This window comes from Myodes glareolus, chromosome 9, assembly GCF_982192425.1.
Source record: "Myodes glareolus chromosome 9, mMyoGla1.1, whole genome shotgun sequence".
NCBI classification, from domain to species: domain Eukaryota; kingdom Metazoa; phylum Chordata; class Mammalia; order Rodentia; family Cricetidae; genus Myodes; species Myodes glareolus.
The window spans coordinates 55,700,743-55,716,785 of record NC_142034.1 but is presented as its reverse complement, the minus strand read 5'-3'; the positions used below and the strand labels follow the sequence as shown (position 1 = coordinate 55,716,785).

General features: G+C 49.5%; 1 protein-coding gene across 1 annotated transcript in view; it reads left to right on the top strand.

Annotated features, from left to right (window-relative positions):
- Positions 1-16,043, top strand: part of Pik3r6 (phosphoinositide-3-kinase regulatory subunit 6) — a 51,784-nt gene that overhangs the window by 20,141 nt on the left and 15,600 nt on the right. Inside the window, 12 exon segments of the mRNA XM_087910492.1 lie at positions 1,979-2,062; positions 2,739-2,830; positions 3,501-3,569; positions 5,078-5,210; positions 5,375-5,444; positions 6,401-6,584; positions 8,150-8,312; positions 9,885-9,971; positions 11,804-12,006; positions 12,008-12,219; positions 12,530-12,608; positions 13,862-13,984. Of these exon segments, the coding sequence (XP_087766618.1) occupies positions 1,979-2,062; positions 2,739-2,830; positions 3,501-3,569; positions 5,078-5,210; positions 5,375-5,444; positions 6,401-6,584; positions 8,150-8,312; positions 9,885-9,971; positions 11,804-12,006; positions 12,008-12,219; positions 12,530-12,608; positions 13,862-13,984 (1,499 nt within the window).

The window sequence follows — 16,043 nt, the reverse complement described above, 5'->3', positions numbered from 1 at the left end:
CACCTCTGCCCAGCTCTTCCAACAGCAGCCCTCTACATAGCTCTACATATCACTCCTCTCCCAGCCAAACTCTGGACAATTACATGCTACATGTTCAGGGCCTGACCCTTTCTCATAGCACAAGATAAGTCATGTAGTATACAGCAGGTTTCTCTTAGGTTAGCGATGTCACATTGGCTGGCCAGTGAGTAATGTTTGGCCATGCACATAGCTCTAAGTTGGTGAGAGTTCTCAGACAGAAAATGATATTGGAATTCAAGACTTAACAATATCAATTAGTTAACTGAACCTTGAGTAGTAGGGAGTATGTGCAGACTATGCAGACCAAAGTTGCTTCAAGCTCTGACCTTGAATCAGCAAAACACCTGGGAAAATGACCTCGTGTATTTGTCTCTGTGGGTAATCAGCCTGCTTTAAATTTGTTCTAAAATTTGTCAAAAATTAGCTGTCTATATAAAAGGCTGTCTTTGTGACTAAGAATTCTCCTATGTCAGAGTTATGAAAAATATCCTACTATTATTTCTATTCATCAGAAATATACACTTAAGAAATATAAATTAAGAAATCATCTTCCTGACCATCCACAGTTGTATGTGTGCACAATAGATGGAATATTTACAGGAGATAAGCACACAAGCAGTGAGGAGACACCCATAGCTGTTATTAGGGAAGGAATGCAGTTCTTAGGGAAGAAACAAAGGGACACATGAGAAAAATTACAGACAGAAGCAACCGGTCATTTACAACCAGTGACCCCATGGCTTTGCCTAGTGGACTCCACAACAGGGAGTTATATGTCTGGTGGGTTGACTTGTTAAATATCCGTTGTCACCTGCTCTATACTCCCACGCAGCTCTCAACATCACAGCATAAATAAATGTAGTACATCTTTGCCTAGCTAAAATAATATTCCATAACACACCAATGCACACATGTGCCTACATTCACATGCATACAACATACACACACCCATCTCTACACATACACACAGTAATAAAATTACCAATTGAAGAAAGTATTTTAAGTCTTAGCCTGTCTTATCTGACTAATGTAAGAGAACATGAAGCTTGGAAACTGGCAGGTCACCATTGGAAGGGTATCTAGATTTGGGTGTTGTCATTTGTGAGGACTCCATCTCCTACAAGACTTCAGAGGAAACCTGGGTAAGTCACAGGTTTAAGGTGGTAATAACAAGGCAGGACACTCAGCATCCTCCTCTGACCTCCATACACATGTGCATGGATGCACACACCTGGACACACATGTACATACATACACATGCATATGCCCACACACACACCAAAAATTTTTGTGTGGTGGGGAGGTTTTTTTGAGACAGGGTTTCTCTGTGCAGCCTTGGGTGTCCTGGAACTGGCTTTGTAGACCAGGCTGGCTCTGTAGACTCACGGAGATCTGTCTGCCTCTGCCTCCTGAGTCCTGGGATTAAGAGCATGCACCACCACCTCCTGGGTTACACACCAAATTTTTTAAAAAGTTACTAGAACACAAGCACTGCTATACTAAGATAGTTTAGCTGGTAATTATTATTACTACTAATGAGTAATGAAGGAGGGTGGCATGAAGTTTTACCATATTCCTTTGAGCAACAAACCATTTAAAACTCATCAATTATTTATTTCTGGAATTTCCATTTAATATGTTAAGACCATAATTGGTGGTGGGCAATGGAAACCACAGAAAGGGAAGTCTCGGGTAAGCGAGGACTGTACTGCCGTACATCTACACTTTTCGAAATGCTGGTTTTACAAAGAACACAGAAATGCTGATATTCCTATTACTATCTTCCAGCTCAGCTCAGAGCAGTGGGCTGGCTGCTAATTCTTTGGTGGATTGCCTCTGGTGCCTCTTAAGGTTTATAGAATGACTAAGAGTCTCCTGAGGGTGGGAGCAGGGGCAGCAGTGAGCTCAGATGGACTGGGCGCCACAGCTCCTGACCTCAAGGTTCCCCTGCTTTCAGATGTGGAGCTGGACTTCCAGAGAAGTGTGCAGGCTGTGCTCCGAGAGCTCAACACCCCTACCCCGGCCCTCCAGAGTAATCGCGGTAAGAGCAGGAGCAGGAAGCAACCACTCCTGGCCCCCCTCTACCCCCTTTCTCCACCCCCAACTCTACCCCCTATCACCATCCCCACCTCCCCTGTCCCATCTGGGCACCACTGCCCCAGACACTCCAGGAAAGGCCAAGCAAGGCCTGGAGCTCTCAGATGAGGGATTTCCAGCCTAGCTGTCTTCTTATGAAAATCTACCCAATGCTTCTCTGCTTCCTGGTCCAACCCTCCTAGAATCAGTACGCTGAGACTATAGTTGGTGGTGGGTAACTGAAAGCACAGCCCCAGGAAAGAGAGAACTGGACGGCCACCCTGTAGGCAGTAATGGGGCTCTGCCACCCTCTTTCCTGGTCACCTTCCCCACTCCACCTCCAAACAAAACGCTCTTCTAGGTCCCGGAAGCATTCCACAGGTGGCTGGGGCTCTGGGCAGTAGACATCCCTTCTCCACACTCCACGCACACACCTCTGCCCCCTCCCGTGGCCTCTCCCCTTGTTTTCTGGGAGCCCACTGTCCAGAAAGGGCCATGGGAGGAGCGCACCATGTGCACCTGGGGTCAGCTCTGACGATGGTCAGATGTAGCTGGCCAATCACACTCCAGGACCCAGGGCTCAGAGGAATAGCCTCTAGGAGCCTCCCATCCACTCAGCCGTGACCTTGTCTCTGGCCCAGGCATGTGGAGATGGTCTCTGCATAAGAAGGTGGAGCGAGATCCAGGCAAGAGCTCCGTGTTGGTCCGGATTCTGCTCAGAGAGCTGGAGAAGGTTGGTGCTCAAGCTTGAGGGAGGCAATGGGGAGGGGTGTGAATAGAGGAGCCCCATCAGGTTGGGGTCCACCTGCGCAGTTCTGTGCTCCCAAACTTGGGTTGGGGGGGGGCATATGCTTTATTTTTACCGGGCATGGCTTCCTCATTGACTTCTAGCTCAGTGCTATTTTCTATTCATCCACTCCCGTCCTTACCTGAATCAGCATATTACAAAAAGAAATTCCGTTAACATAGCCATAAACAGAACACCTACACCGCTGGGCAGAAACAAAAGATGTGCATACTCCATACACATGTGTGCGACCGTTATGTCTTATTCTTGTACTACTTAAAATTATCCATGTCCTTCACGCTGCTGCTTGGGAAAGACCACTCCAAGCTGGGGCCTTGCTTGTCAACGACCTTTGGCTCCTGTGTGGAGTCTATGCCATTTTCCCACCCTACCTGCCTCGCACAAGGATTCTTCTACCTGCCCTGCTCCTCCGAGATGGCTTCCACATCCTTGCTGCTCCCTACCTATTCCCTTCTTCCCCTCTCCACTCCCCTTGGCATAGTATATTACTGCCTTCCACCTAATTCTCTGTAACCTCCAGCCTAACCTGCAGCTAGGAGGCGGTGATCCCTGGAGCACCCAGCCCAGCATGACACAAGGGTCTCCTATCTTCCAGGCAGAAAGCGAGGATGTGCGGCATGTCCTCATTCCCTTGCTGCTCACGCTAATGTACGTGCTCACTAAGGTGAGATGGGCTGGGGTCAAGGTGATTCACTTGAAGCTGAGGGACAAAATCACAATCCTCAAAGGGATTAAGAGCTAATTTATTCTGGAATCAAATATGAGTGACTGAAATTGGAGAGACGGCTCAGTGGTTAAGAACACTCGCTGCTCTTCCAGAGGATCCAGGTTCAATTCCCAGTACCCACAGGACAGGAATTTCAAGTCACATAGCCTGTCCTGTCTATGTCCTAGTTGATGCTTAATCTCTGCTAGGGCAAGCCTGGTCTTGCCTTCCCAAACACTCTGTACTTTCCTTCCTACACAGAGGTAAAATTGGACAGGCAATGAGGTAGTCGAGACAGTGTGGAGGACAAATAGAGAATCTTCAATAGTGGGTGGTCCTTGGGCTATTCATTTGTACATCATTATTGTGAGTAACAAGACCCTCGCTCTGCAGCAACAAATTCAAGAGATGAAGGAAAACAAAACTGGTTTTTGTTTGTTTGTTTGTTTGTTTGTTTGTTTTGAAACAGGGTTTCTCTGTGTAAACAGCCTTAGCTATCCTTACTTTGTAGACCAAGTTGGCCTTGAACTCACAGAGATCTGCCTGCCTCTGCCTCCTAAGTGCTGGGATTAAGGTATGTGCCACCACTGCCTTACACAAAACCATTTTTAATACTCAGTTCTGCAGAATAGCGCTCCAAGACAGAGAAAAGGCAAAAAGGGCTGGTGTGGCCTTTCGGCCACATAACAGGGGTTTTTAAGTCCCTGATTTCGAGAAACACCTGCCCTCTCTCCCCATAGACTTATCATCGTCACATTCCTCTAGCATAGGCCCCTCCCAGCTCCCAGTCCTGTTGGTCCAGGATGCAAAGCCTTACCTAATGGATATCCTGGGGCTTGAGTCTGAGACAAGCTAGGAGAGGAAGGGACCTAGTGCCTGCCTCTTGTCTGTGACTCTTTGATGGACTCTAACTGCACATCATCCTAAAAATGGACCAGAACTATTGATTTCATATAATTAGCGGTCTCTACATGGAGACAAGATATAAGAAAACAGTGTTTTCCACTTGTGGTTAAAGGAATTGAGGGGGGATATGGGGAGTGTCACTGCAGCGTCTGAGATGAGGATGGGGCTGGGCTCTGGCAAAGGAATCAAGCCCATCGAGGAAGAAGGGGGAGGGGAGGAAAGAAGTCTCTGGGCATTGTGGGTACCTTATGCCTGTGAGACTCACGGGAGTGCAGAGAGGAAGCAGCGCCAAGTTTCCAAACCCGGAGCTGCTCAGAAATGCACCACATCGCTCCAGCATTAAAGCTGGGAGAGAACTGACCTGCCGGGTGCAGGGATGGGTTTCTGCCTGGCTATGGTATTGTAGGAAGGGCTCACAAACGCTGGGAGGAGAGATTGCAACCAGAGAATGTGGAGAGCACGAAGCCGGTCTGGCTGTCAGTCCCAGCCTTCACCTGCCCCAACTCATGCCACCCCCAGACCCTTCAAGACCCAGAGCATCAACCCCTCCCTCTCAGCAGGCCACAGGCATCCCGGAAGATCTCTACCATAGAGCCTACACCTTCTGCACCAGGCTGCTGACCCTGCCCGCCCCCTACTCCACGGTTGCCTTGGACTGTGCCATACGGCTGAAAACAGAGGCAGCCATCCCAGGTGAGGGCTGCTGGACATCCTGGCCTCCCAGGCTGCAACACAGCACCACCCAATAGCAGGCTGTTTTCTCCAGGATGCCCAAGAGCTCAAAACTCTCAGCTCCTCCCAGGAGAACTGGAGTCAGAGACCCAGGGGCTGGCTCACTGATGTGGTCTGGTTTGCAGGTACACTGTTCCAAAGGACTGTCATTGCGGAGCAGAACCTGATAAGTGAACTATACCCTTACCAGGAGAGGTAAGATACCTGGGAGTGGCTGCTACCTGTGGCTCCCTCAAAGTGTTGGGTACCTTGCAACTGTTCACTGACAGGAGAACTTCCACACTGGCCCGACAGTGGCACACACTTCCAGGTCAAGGGTGGTGGCTATGTGGCTATACCGTTTTCTGGGCCTTTCTGCATTGGCTGGGTACAGAGCGACCCTGCTCCTGGGCAGAAGAACCACATGGTCCAGGGCAATGCTGCTGTTCAGTCCTCATGCCTCCCCACATCCTGTTTCTGTGCCACTAAGAAGCCACATCCAATCAAGTCAGAGGTAGCTGCATTGGGGGCTTTCCTCAATGGGTTCTCAGCCATTAGATCAGATGGTAGAGTGTCCCTGGCTCTCCTTTGGAAGAAAAATGTAAGGGGAAGGAGGGTACAGTGGGAGTAAGTGCCTCTCTCTACTGCAGGCAAGGCTGTGGATTTAGCTGAGCAGTACCATGTAGGTTTGAGACTTGGGAGCGTGGCATAGTTTCCTGAGGAAGGGAAGTGTGGGTGAGTCAGTTCTCTGGCCTGATGGGGTGATGGGCAAAGATGAGGCTTATGTGGGCCAGTGCTCCACTATCAGAAGGAGTTGTTTAAGGTCTCCCCAGAGGGTGATGAGCACTGGACCAGCATGCTAAAGACTAGAAAGCAGGACTCAGACTGGAACTTCCCTGGATGAAGAGTTTAACCTGATCCCCCACATGGAAACTTGAGTTTGAGGGAACTACAGCTGCCCCTCTAAAAGGACTGTGAGACTCCAGCCGCTGTGTCCCGGCTTCTCCTGGTTATTGTCCCAACGATGGGCTTCCTAACCTGAAGCTTCTCTACATTTAGGGAAATTAACCACTAGAAACTGCTTTTGTTAGCAAAGGTGTTATATAATTGGACTCTCCATCCAAGCTTTTGGGGGTGTCCATCCAGCACCTCCCTTCCGCTCTTGCCCCCAGAGTGTTCCTGTTTGTGGACCCTGAGCTGGTTTCTGCCTCCGTGTGCAGCGCCCTGCTGCTGGAGATTGAGGCGGCCCAGGAGCAGCAGACACCTGAGGCCTGCATGCGCCATGTGGTCTCTCACGCCCTGCAGGCAGCTCTGGGGGATGCCTGCCACACAGGTGCTCTGAACAGGAAGCTGCAGGTAATTAACATCCCACCCTGGGCACTCCCCATACTCTTCCACGTCACCCTTTCCCCCACAAATCAACAATTCATACATGTTTATTAAAGAACATATGAAAAATACAGATAAGCCCCTTAAAGACAAAAATAAAAATCACTCAAAAGAAACTTCTTAGAAATAACAGAACAGGGCAGTGGTGCCACAAACCTTTAATCCCAGCTCTCAGGAGGCAGAGACAGAAAGAGCTCTGTGAGTTCGAGGCCAGCCTGGTCTACAGAGTGAGTTCCAGGACGGGCTCCAAAGATACAGAGAAACCCTGTCTTCAAAAACAAAAACAAAACAAAAAAAATAAGCAAAAAGAGCAGAAATGAACATTTGGTATTTATATCCTCAATAATGATAACACTGATGATTTAATAACCAGTTTATTGACTGTTGGTCCAGACACTGTTAAACTTGATCACATTGTGAAGTTCTCCCCAAAACTGTGAAATGCAGTTACCATCTGCCTTCATAGATGGGAAACTAAGGCACAGAGGAATGGGTCCTCTCTCTACTCATGCTCACACAGAAGCAAAGAGACTGAGCTGAAATGTGAACCCTTGTCTGGTCCCCATCCTGCCTCCTTATTGATACATGGAGCTACCAAACTCTGCAACTGCTTTATATAATGTATATTTTCCCATGACATTAGAAACATGGCCTGTGCAAACATATTCCTTGGGAAACATGTACTTGTAATGGCTACACAGTATGCATTTACTGTAACATTTATCCAGTGTTCTAATGCCTGCTGTTCCCAGCCTTATTCCTCCTCCTCCACCACCACCACCACCACCACCACCACCACTCCACCTCACCCTGCCTCCTCGCTGGGCACTTCCCTCCACTCCATCCCCCACCCCTGCTGATTCAGCCTCAGTCCTAGAAATCTTTCTGGCTGAGAGTCAGCACCAGGGGCTGAACTTCTTGCGGTTGGAGAACAACGGGGAGGACTGATCCCATTGGGAGTGACCCTCTGTGGGTAGCAGGGAAATCTGGGCAAGACTGGATTGGATGCAGGCTGAAGATGGAGAGACTTGCAGTGGGAGGAGCCAGGCACCCAGAGGGAGGGCTCAGTTGTGTGTCCCGTCCCCCCCCCCCTCTGCTAGCCCTGATTCAAGAAGTGGGGAGGATGTCAGCAATCCCGCCCCCCTCTTCAGCCTGTTATTCAGACCTGGCTCTGCCCAATCAAACTGTATCGGAATATTGCTCTTCTGTTCTAGTTTTGCATCCGAATTTTTTCGGTCTGAACCTCACATCTTGAATCTTTTATTTTGGTGGATTCTTCATAACTATCCCCCAGCATAGGGTATGAAAGCCACTGCCTACCCACAGGCAACAGGGGGCCACAGCCATAGGCCGACAGAAACCCAGGCTCTGGACATGGAATCCCGAATCTTTTACCTGGCAGCTCCTGCCCAGCCTCTAAAAGCCGAAGGATTGTGCCATGCTGGACAGTTTGTGGTCCAGCCCAGTTTGGCATAGGAGTGGAGTAGGTGGGCTGAAGGATAGGACTCAAACTCTGATGTCCGTCCTTACAGGCCAGCTCCCGTCGCGTCCTGGAATACTATTTCCACGCTATAGTGGCTGCCATAGAGCAGGTGGCTAGCGAGGACAGCCCCAGCCGGCTGGGACACCTGGAGAGACTCGAGGAGATTTACTGTTCGCTGCTAGGGCCAGCGGCCACAAGAAAGCACTGCGTCGGTAAGCGGGGGGGGGGGGGGGGGGGGGGGGGGGGCGGGGCGGGGCGGCGGCCGGTGGGGGGGGGGGACTTGCCAAGGGATCGCCTACCGCAGGGGGCGCCAAAGAGCTAGGCTAGACAGAATGAGATTTCAGAAGGTGCAGATAGATCCCAGGATTCTGGGGTCTGGACTTGCCAGGCCTGGGGCTAAACAAGTGGTTAACAGTGATCATGAGTGCCCACACCTGTAAAGTGCCCTGCTTTATTCCATTAGCTGTTCTAAACATTTAACATGTATTTAAATCTATGACGTGCCAAATCAAATAATTTGTATAATAAAGAAGTAAAAATGAGCCGGGCAGTGGTGGCACATGCCTTTAATCCCAGCACTCAGGAGGCAGAGGCAGGCTGATCTCTGTGAGTTCAAGGCCAGCCTGATCTACAAGAGCGAGTTCCAAGACAGGCTCCAAAGCTAGAGAGAGAAGCCCTGTCTCAAAAAACCAAAAAAAAAGAAAAGAAAAGAAAAGAAAAAAAAGAAAAAGAAAAAAGAAAAAAACGATCATTGCCTTTAGTTTACAGAGGAGATTTATAAACTGATTTGAAAGATTGAAAGAGATTTCAATGTCTGCAGCCTGTCACTCAGCTAGTGAGTGGAAGAACCAGGATTCAAATCTTGCTGTACTAGGTGTGGGCACTATGTATCCCTTGGGGTTGTACTCTGCACACCTCGTTTCTATTTGAATGTTAATAAGGCAGTGCCATGCCCCCGGGGGAGCAAGGTCTGTGAGCTGGCTTCAACATCCCAGAACAAGTGTGTCCTGATCGTGGTAGGACCATTCCAGTGTGTGTCCTGCTGCTCAGTCACCCAAAGCATCCATGGAACATGTCAGCCTAAGTGTATCAGAACATGTGGTCACTGAGTGCACCCACAGTGGTTACTCTTACGGGATTTGTGACCCCTGGGAAATGACCAAAGACTCAATCCAATTATAATGAAAAGATTTATTGATTAGCCGCTAGCAGGACGAACAACCTCTGAGCTGAATTTGACACTGCCGTGAAGGAGGGATGGGGGAAGGACTTTTAAAGGGGAGAACTCCATTAAGATCTTCTATATTCATGCAAGCAAGTAAAACCTGTTCTGTTCTGCCAAGTTAGGTGGTTACAGAAACTCAAAATGATCTTTGTGTTTCTGGGTAAGCAAATTACAGAAGAAAAAAGCAGTTAGTTATATCATAACAGGTAGATAGTTGTGGTTGTACATGTTTGGGTGGGTGGGGGGTCACTGAGTCAGGGTTACTGGGAATTTATCTTCCAGGGAGTAGAGTCAGAGACAAATGGCTGGTGGATACCAAGATGGATGTCTAGCATAAAATGGAGCTTCTTTAACTACAACAGTTACAAGGAGCAAGGGAAATGGGCTAGAAATCATACAGAAGTCAGTGTGCCGGGCACAGTAAAGCTTGTCCTTGGCAGCCCAGAATGGACAGAGGGGGCAGGACAGCCCTGTGTCAACTCCCTTCCCTCAGTCTCTCTGGGCTTCTATTTTGCTTACAGCCCACCTCCTCACAGTACCAGCCTATTCCTTTCTTCAGGTGACCTTCTTCAAGACCGACTGCCAAACACCCCCCTGCCCAGCCCCTACATCACCTTCCACCTGTGGACCGACCAGGAGCAGCTCTGTACGTGCCCGAGCCTCTGAGCTCCTGTAGAAATGGCTGAGTGTATGTCTATCATGTCTGGGCTCCCGTCTGTGTGTGTTCACATGTCTGGGCTCCGTCTGTGTGTGTTCACATGTCTGGGCTCCGTCTGTGTGTGTGTATTCACATGTCTGGGCTCCCGTCTGTGTGTGTTCACATGTCTGGGCTCCTGTCTGTCTGTGTGTGTTCACATGTCTGGGCTCCTGTCTGTCTGTGTGTGTTCACATGTCTGGGCTCCTGTCTGTCTGTGTGTGTTCACATGTCTGGGCTCCCGTCTGTGTGTGTTCACATGTCTGGGCTCCTGTCTGTGTGTGTGTATTCACATGTCTGGGCTCCCGTCTGTGTGTGTTCACATGTCTGGGCTCCTGTCTGTCTGTGTGTGTTCACATGTCTGGGCTCCTGTCTGTCTGTGTGTGTTCACATGTCTGGGCTCCCGTCTGTGTGTGTTCACATGTCTGGGCTCCTGGCTGTGTGTGTGTTCACATGTCTGGGCTCCTGTCTGTCTGTGTGTGTTCAAAAGTCTGGGCTCCTGTCTGTCTGTGTGTGTTCAAAAGTCTGGGCTCCTGTCTGTCTGTGTGTGTTCACATGTCTGGGTTCCTGTCTGTCTGTGTGTGTTCAAAAGTCTGGGCTCCCGTCTGTGTGTGTGTTCACATGTCTGGGCTCCTGTCTGTCTGTGTGTGTTCACATGTCTGGGCTCCTGTCTGTCTGTGTGTGTTCACATGTCTGGATCCTGTCTGTCTGTGTGTGTTCACATGTCTGGGATCCTGTCTGTGTTCAAGTTTTGTTCTCTGAGTTGTTCCATGTGTCTGGACAAAGAGCATTTCTTCTTCAGGCTGGAATAACCCGGTGCATTAACCGTTGGTCTCATGCCCATGTTGATGTCATCAATGTCCCCATTAGGGAGGCAAGCAGAAACCATTATGGCACCCAGACCTGGAAGGGCCTTCCAGAACAAACATTTCCTTCTATTCTTTTGACCTATTCCAACCTTCTTGGCTTTTCTAGAGAGTGATGACAAGGACTCCAGTTGTGGTAGGAAGTAATAGGCTGGAGTACTCGGGCTTGACCCTCCCTTTTGCGTGCTGGGTCGTGTTCGGTACATTCTCTCTCTGAACCTAGAAGCGAGTTTGGAAAACTGCCAAGTCTTCTGGAGCTGGTGGTCTGGTATCTGTGTCCCAAGTGAGCTTCAGGAAGTGGGGGGTTGGGAGGGCTCCAGGGTCAGTTAAAGGTGAGAGGTGCTGGGCTGAGCTAATTTCTTTAGTGCTGGGGTTCTCAGTGCTTTGTAATACATTTACTGATTGGCTAGGTATGGTGGTGCATGCCTTTAATCCTGCACTCAGAAGGCAATGGCAGTCAGATCTCAGTGAGCTCAAGGCCATCTTGGTCTGCAGGGTGAGTTCCAGGACTGCTAGGGCTGCATAGAGAAGCCTTGTCTTAAGAAAGAAAGAAAGAAAGAAAGAAAGAAAGAAAGAAAGAAAGAAAGAAAGAAAGAAAGAAAGAAAGAAAGAAAGAAAGGAGGAAGGGAGAGAGGAAGTGAGGGAGGGATGGAGGAAGGAAGGAAGGAAGGAAGGAAGGAAGGAAGGAAGGAAGGAAGGAAGGGGAAAGGAAAAGAAAGAAAAAAGAAGAAATATATTTATCTATTGGCCTCAATGAGAGGGAACTGGGGTACATAGAACCCTGGACCATTGTTGACCACACTCCTTTGTGGAGTGTCCCATGGGGCTTCTGTTCAAGTGGACAGTGTTTAGGAAAGAGGGCTCCCAGATTTCTGGGGAGCTGTCCCTGTCCTCCTGACACTCCCCTGTCCTGTCCCAGGAAGGAACTGGTGCTCTTCCTCCGTCCCCGCTCGCAGCTGCGCCTCAGTGCTGACTTGGAGGCCTTGGATCTACAAGGACTCAGGCCAGGCAGGGACTTGGCCAGGGTGTCCACTGACAGTGGTATTGAGCGGGACCTTCCTCTGGGGAGTGACGAGCTCCCAGATTCCAGCAGCTCAGAGATGGAGCGGGCTGCACTGCTAGCGCAAGGGGGGCATCAAGAAGCGTGTGTGGCCCCCGGACTTCTCCATGCCTGGCAGCTGGGATGGACCCCCAGGGTTGCATCGGAGGACCGGCAGGCCCAGCGGGGACGGGGCACTACTGCCTGGAGTCTCCAGGGTGCATACAGCCCGTGTGCTCATACTGGGAGATGACAGGATGTTGGGTCGCTTGGCCCAGGCTTACTACAGACTCAGGTAGGACCTGAGGAGGGACTGGGAACTGGAGTTGTTGGGAGTGTGGATGGGTCTGGAATGAGCTGGTAAAAGGGACGGGAGGAAAGGCTGGGGCGGGTAGGGAAGAACATTGCAGAGCATCCCCAGTGCCCAGCCTTCAGCTTGACAGGAAATGACAACTGTTCCCATCTCATAAATGGGTAAACAGAGGCTCAGAAAGCCAGTATATATTATCCAAAGTCAACGCATGATAAACAGCAAAGCCGAGACTATTTGATGCCTACACCCAACCCCAAGCTCTTACCCACTCTACCTTGTTGCCTGTTGCCAGGAAACGGGAAGCCAAGAAGTTCTGCCTCACTCCTAGACTCAGCCTGCAGCTCTACTACATCCCTGTGCTGGCGCCTCAGGTGACCGAACAGGGAGGGCCAGGGCCAAGGGGACCATGAAAACGTATAGAAGGGTCAGGAGCAATGGTCTCATCAGAGAAGAGAGGGAAGGGTGGGGACCACAAGCAGCCTGGCTCCCTGGCTCAGGGTCGAGAACATTACCTCAGCATGTGGAGCTGAGAGAGACTTGGAAGGAGTCTTCCAGGTCAGAAGTCAAGACGCAGGTTTTGCCACAGCAGCCCCCCTCTGCTGGACCCCCTCGTGTCTTTGTAATGGAATTATCAGTGCTGAGCAGCGAATTGAGGGACGCTGGGGACCTCCGCTCCGTGAAGCCAGACCTTGACTACGCCACAGGATGAGCCAGAGTGAAGGAGGGTTAGTGAGTTTATTAAGTAGAGATGAGAGAGTACATGCTTCAGGAGAGAGAGAGAGAGGGAGGCTAAGGACAAGGATGCCACACACCCAAAGCTTGGGTTCAGAGTTCTCAAGAGCATTGCCCTGCCTTCACCATGTCTGTGCCCATGATGTTGCTCAAAGGGGGTTGGTTTTAAACACAAAGCAAACAATTACCCAAAGCTTAAAGAGTATGAAAAACATTCCGAGTGGTTTTACTTACTCCGAGAGAATTTCCTCTAGTAAGTGAGGCCGACTCTAAGCTGGTTTTCCAACCTGCACTGTTTAGGCTTAGAATTGAGAGATGAAGTCAACACAGGCGCAGATGCAGCTAAAATTCAAGGCCACATCCATTCTGACCCCAAGCAAGCACGGTCCACTTGTTGTTTTAACGTCTTTGCTTGAGGTAGTTTTCAGAAAAGGGAATATTGTCTCTCTAGATAGTCTTCACAGTGCATGTTGTTAGCTGTACTGAAATTCTTTGCTTTCATCTGATGAGAGGACTTCCCCTCCCTCCCTCCACAGGAGAGAAAGTTTGAGGCAGATCTCTAGAGTTCACTGGTGTTGGGGGTGGGGGTGGGGTGTATCCACTCTCATCCTCACCCAGAACAAGAGCCAAGCAATGCTCATCTCTGCCCTTTAAAGGCCACCAGTGTTTCCTCAGTGTCACAGACAAGTGACCCTCAGCCAAAGCTCTTCTGCTTCCCCTGAGTTTATGATACAGAGCACTAATGTGTCTTCACACAGCATAGGAACTGAGCCCAAGAGGCTAGATGACTTGACCACGGTCACAGAGCACTGGACTTTGGTATCTGGGGTGCCCAGACTGGGAGGGGAGGGTCTGACAGGAGTGTCTGTCCCCTTATCCCCCAAATCCCCAGAATCCAGAGGCATCCAGAAAGCCTGAGCTGGGAGAGCTGGCTTCCTTCCTGGGTCGCGCAGACCCGTGGTACGAAAGCACTGTCAACACCCTGTGTCCTGCCATCCTCAAGCTGGCCGAGATGGTAGGAACAGCGAGGAGGGAGGGAGGGAAGGGAGGGAGGGAGAGAGGGAGGGAGGGAAGGAGAGAGGGAGGGAGAGAGGGAGGAGAGAGAGAGGGAGGGAGAGAGGGAGGGAGGGAGGCAGGGAGGGAGGGAGGGGAAGAGAGGGGAAGGAGAGGGTAAGAGGAGTGTGAGGGGCATGAATGAAGGTGGAAAATTTTTTAAAAGCTCAGATGAGGAGGGAGGTGGAGTCAGAATGAGACCCCAGTTACATAAGGCATGCAACCCCTGACCTCAGAATGAACCCGTGGGATTTGTTCGTTTAGTTCTCACCAAGGGTGGGGACAGATGTCCCCAAGTGCCATTGTCACCATACCGTGTCTCCATTTTACAGGCCAGGTAGCTGAAGCAGAAACAGATTAGCTAACTTGCCCAAAGCAGGAAAGTAAACTACGATGCCCCAGCCTCTACCCTGGGAACCGGGGGATCTGACTGCAGACTGCATCTGCCATCCCTACCCATGACTGACATGGCAGGCTAGAGAGGGGACACACGACTGCCTTGAGAGCCTATCGCTGTTCACATGTAGACCAGCTCACTGCTGTAAATGCTGTGGATTTCGGTTTTACACTGTGTCAGTGTCCCATTAGGTTTTTTAGTTAGAGTTTACTGTTTTCTGTTGTTAGATGTAGAACTTTTATCCCTTAAGACCTCTGCCTTTGAAAGTGTCTCCTCCTCCTCCTCCTCCTCCTCCTCCTCCTCCTCCTCCTTGTCTGTGTGTTTGAGGGTCATGCATACCACAGTACTCTTGTGGACAACTTTGCTGTTTTACATGGCTTCTGGGGACTGAATCTGGGACTCCAGGCGTGTGCAATACACTTCACCCCTGGACCGGTTCACCAGCCCTGGGGCTCTGGCCTCTTACAGCCTTGGATCACAGGATTCAATCACTGTTACAGTCTGGATTCTTATAATTGAATAATGAGCCCACACACAAATAATTTTAATCTTTCATTTGAAGTGTGTGTGTAATCTTGCTTTTCCCAAATGCTTAGCAGGCTCTCCCAAAGCTGTTAGTTATATAAACCATCCTGCCTCGTCCGTTTGGTATTCTGCTTGTATCCCTGACTGCACTCTTACATCTGTGTGATGCTATTTCTGGGAACATGGAATCTATGCTTTCATGGATTTATGCATGTGCAAATTATGATTCTATTTTGATATCTGGAAGGATAAGCCTACAGCATTATTTCTCTATTACAGAACCTTTCAGGATATGCTAGCTTATCTTTCCTGATAAATTTTAGAATTTGCATTTTTTTTGGCTTTTTTGAGACAGAGTTTCTCTGTAGCCTTGGAACCTGTACTGGAACTAGCTTTTGTAGACTAGTCTGGCCACGAACTCACTGAGATCCGCCTGCCTCTGCCTCCCACGTGCTGGGATTAAAGGCATGATTAAAGGCATGCACTACCACCACCCGGCTTATTTTTTATTTTATTTGGTGTACGCATGCATGCACACGTGTGCAGGTGCCTGTGGAGACCAGAAGAGGGCACAGAGCTCCTGGGGTTAGAGCTACAGACAGTTGTGAGCTTCACACAGATGCTGGGAACCTAACTCTGGTCCTCAAAAAAAAAATCTCACCAGACCAAATTCAAAAAAAAAAAAAACCTATTGGCATTTTGATTAAAGAGAAAGAATCAGCCCCTTTCGCATACTAAGTGTCCCTCTCTGGGGGCACAATGTAACTTCCTAAGTGCTTTCTTCTATGCCTTCGGGGACTGGACAGTCTTTCTTCCTTATACCCTTCTCCCCATTTCTCACTCAGCTTATTCCTCACATTGTGTAGTGCACTTCTTGTCACGGTGAGGAAGAAATGTACTGTCAAATAACAAGAAACTACTGATTTATATATATTATCAAACTACTCATTCTATTTATTTTTTGTTTGTTTTGTTTCTCGTTTTTAGTTGTTGCTGTTGTAGTTTTGTTTTCCAAGACAGGGTTTCTCTATGTAACAGTTCTAGCTGTCCTGGAACTCACTTCGTTAGACCAGGCTGGCCTCGAACTCACTGAGATCTG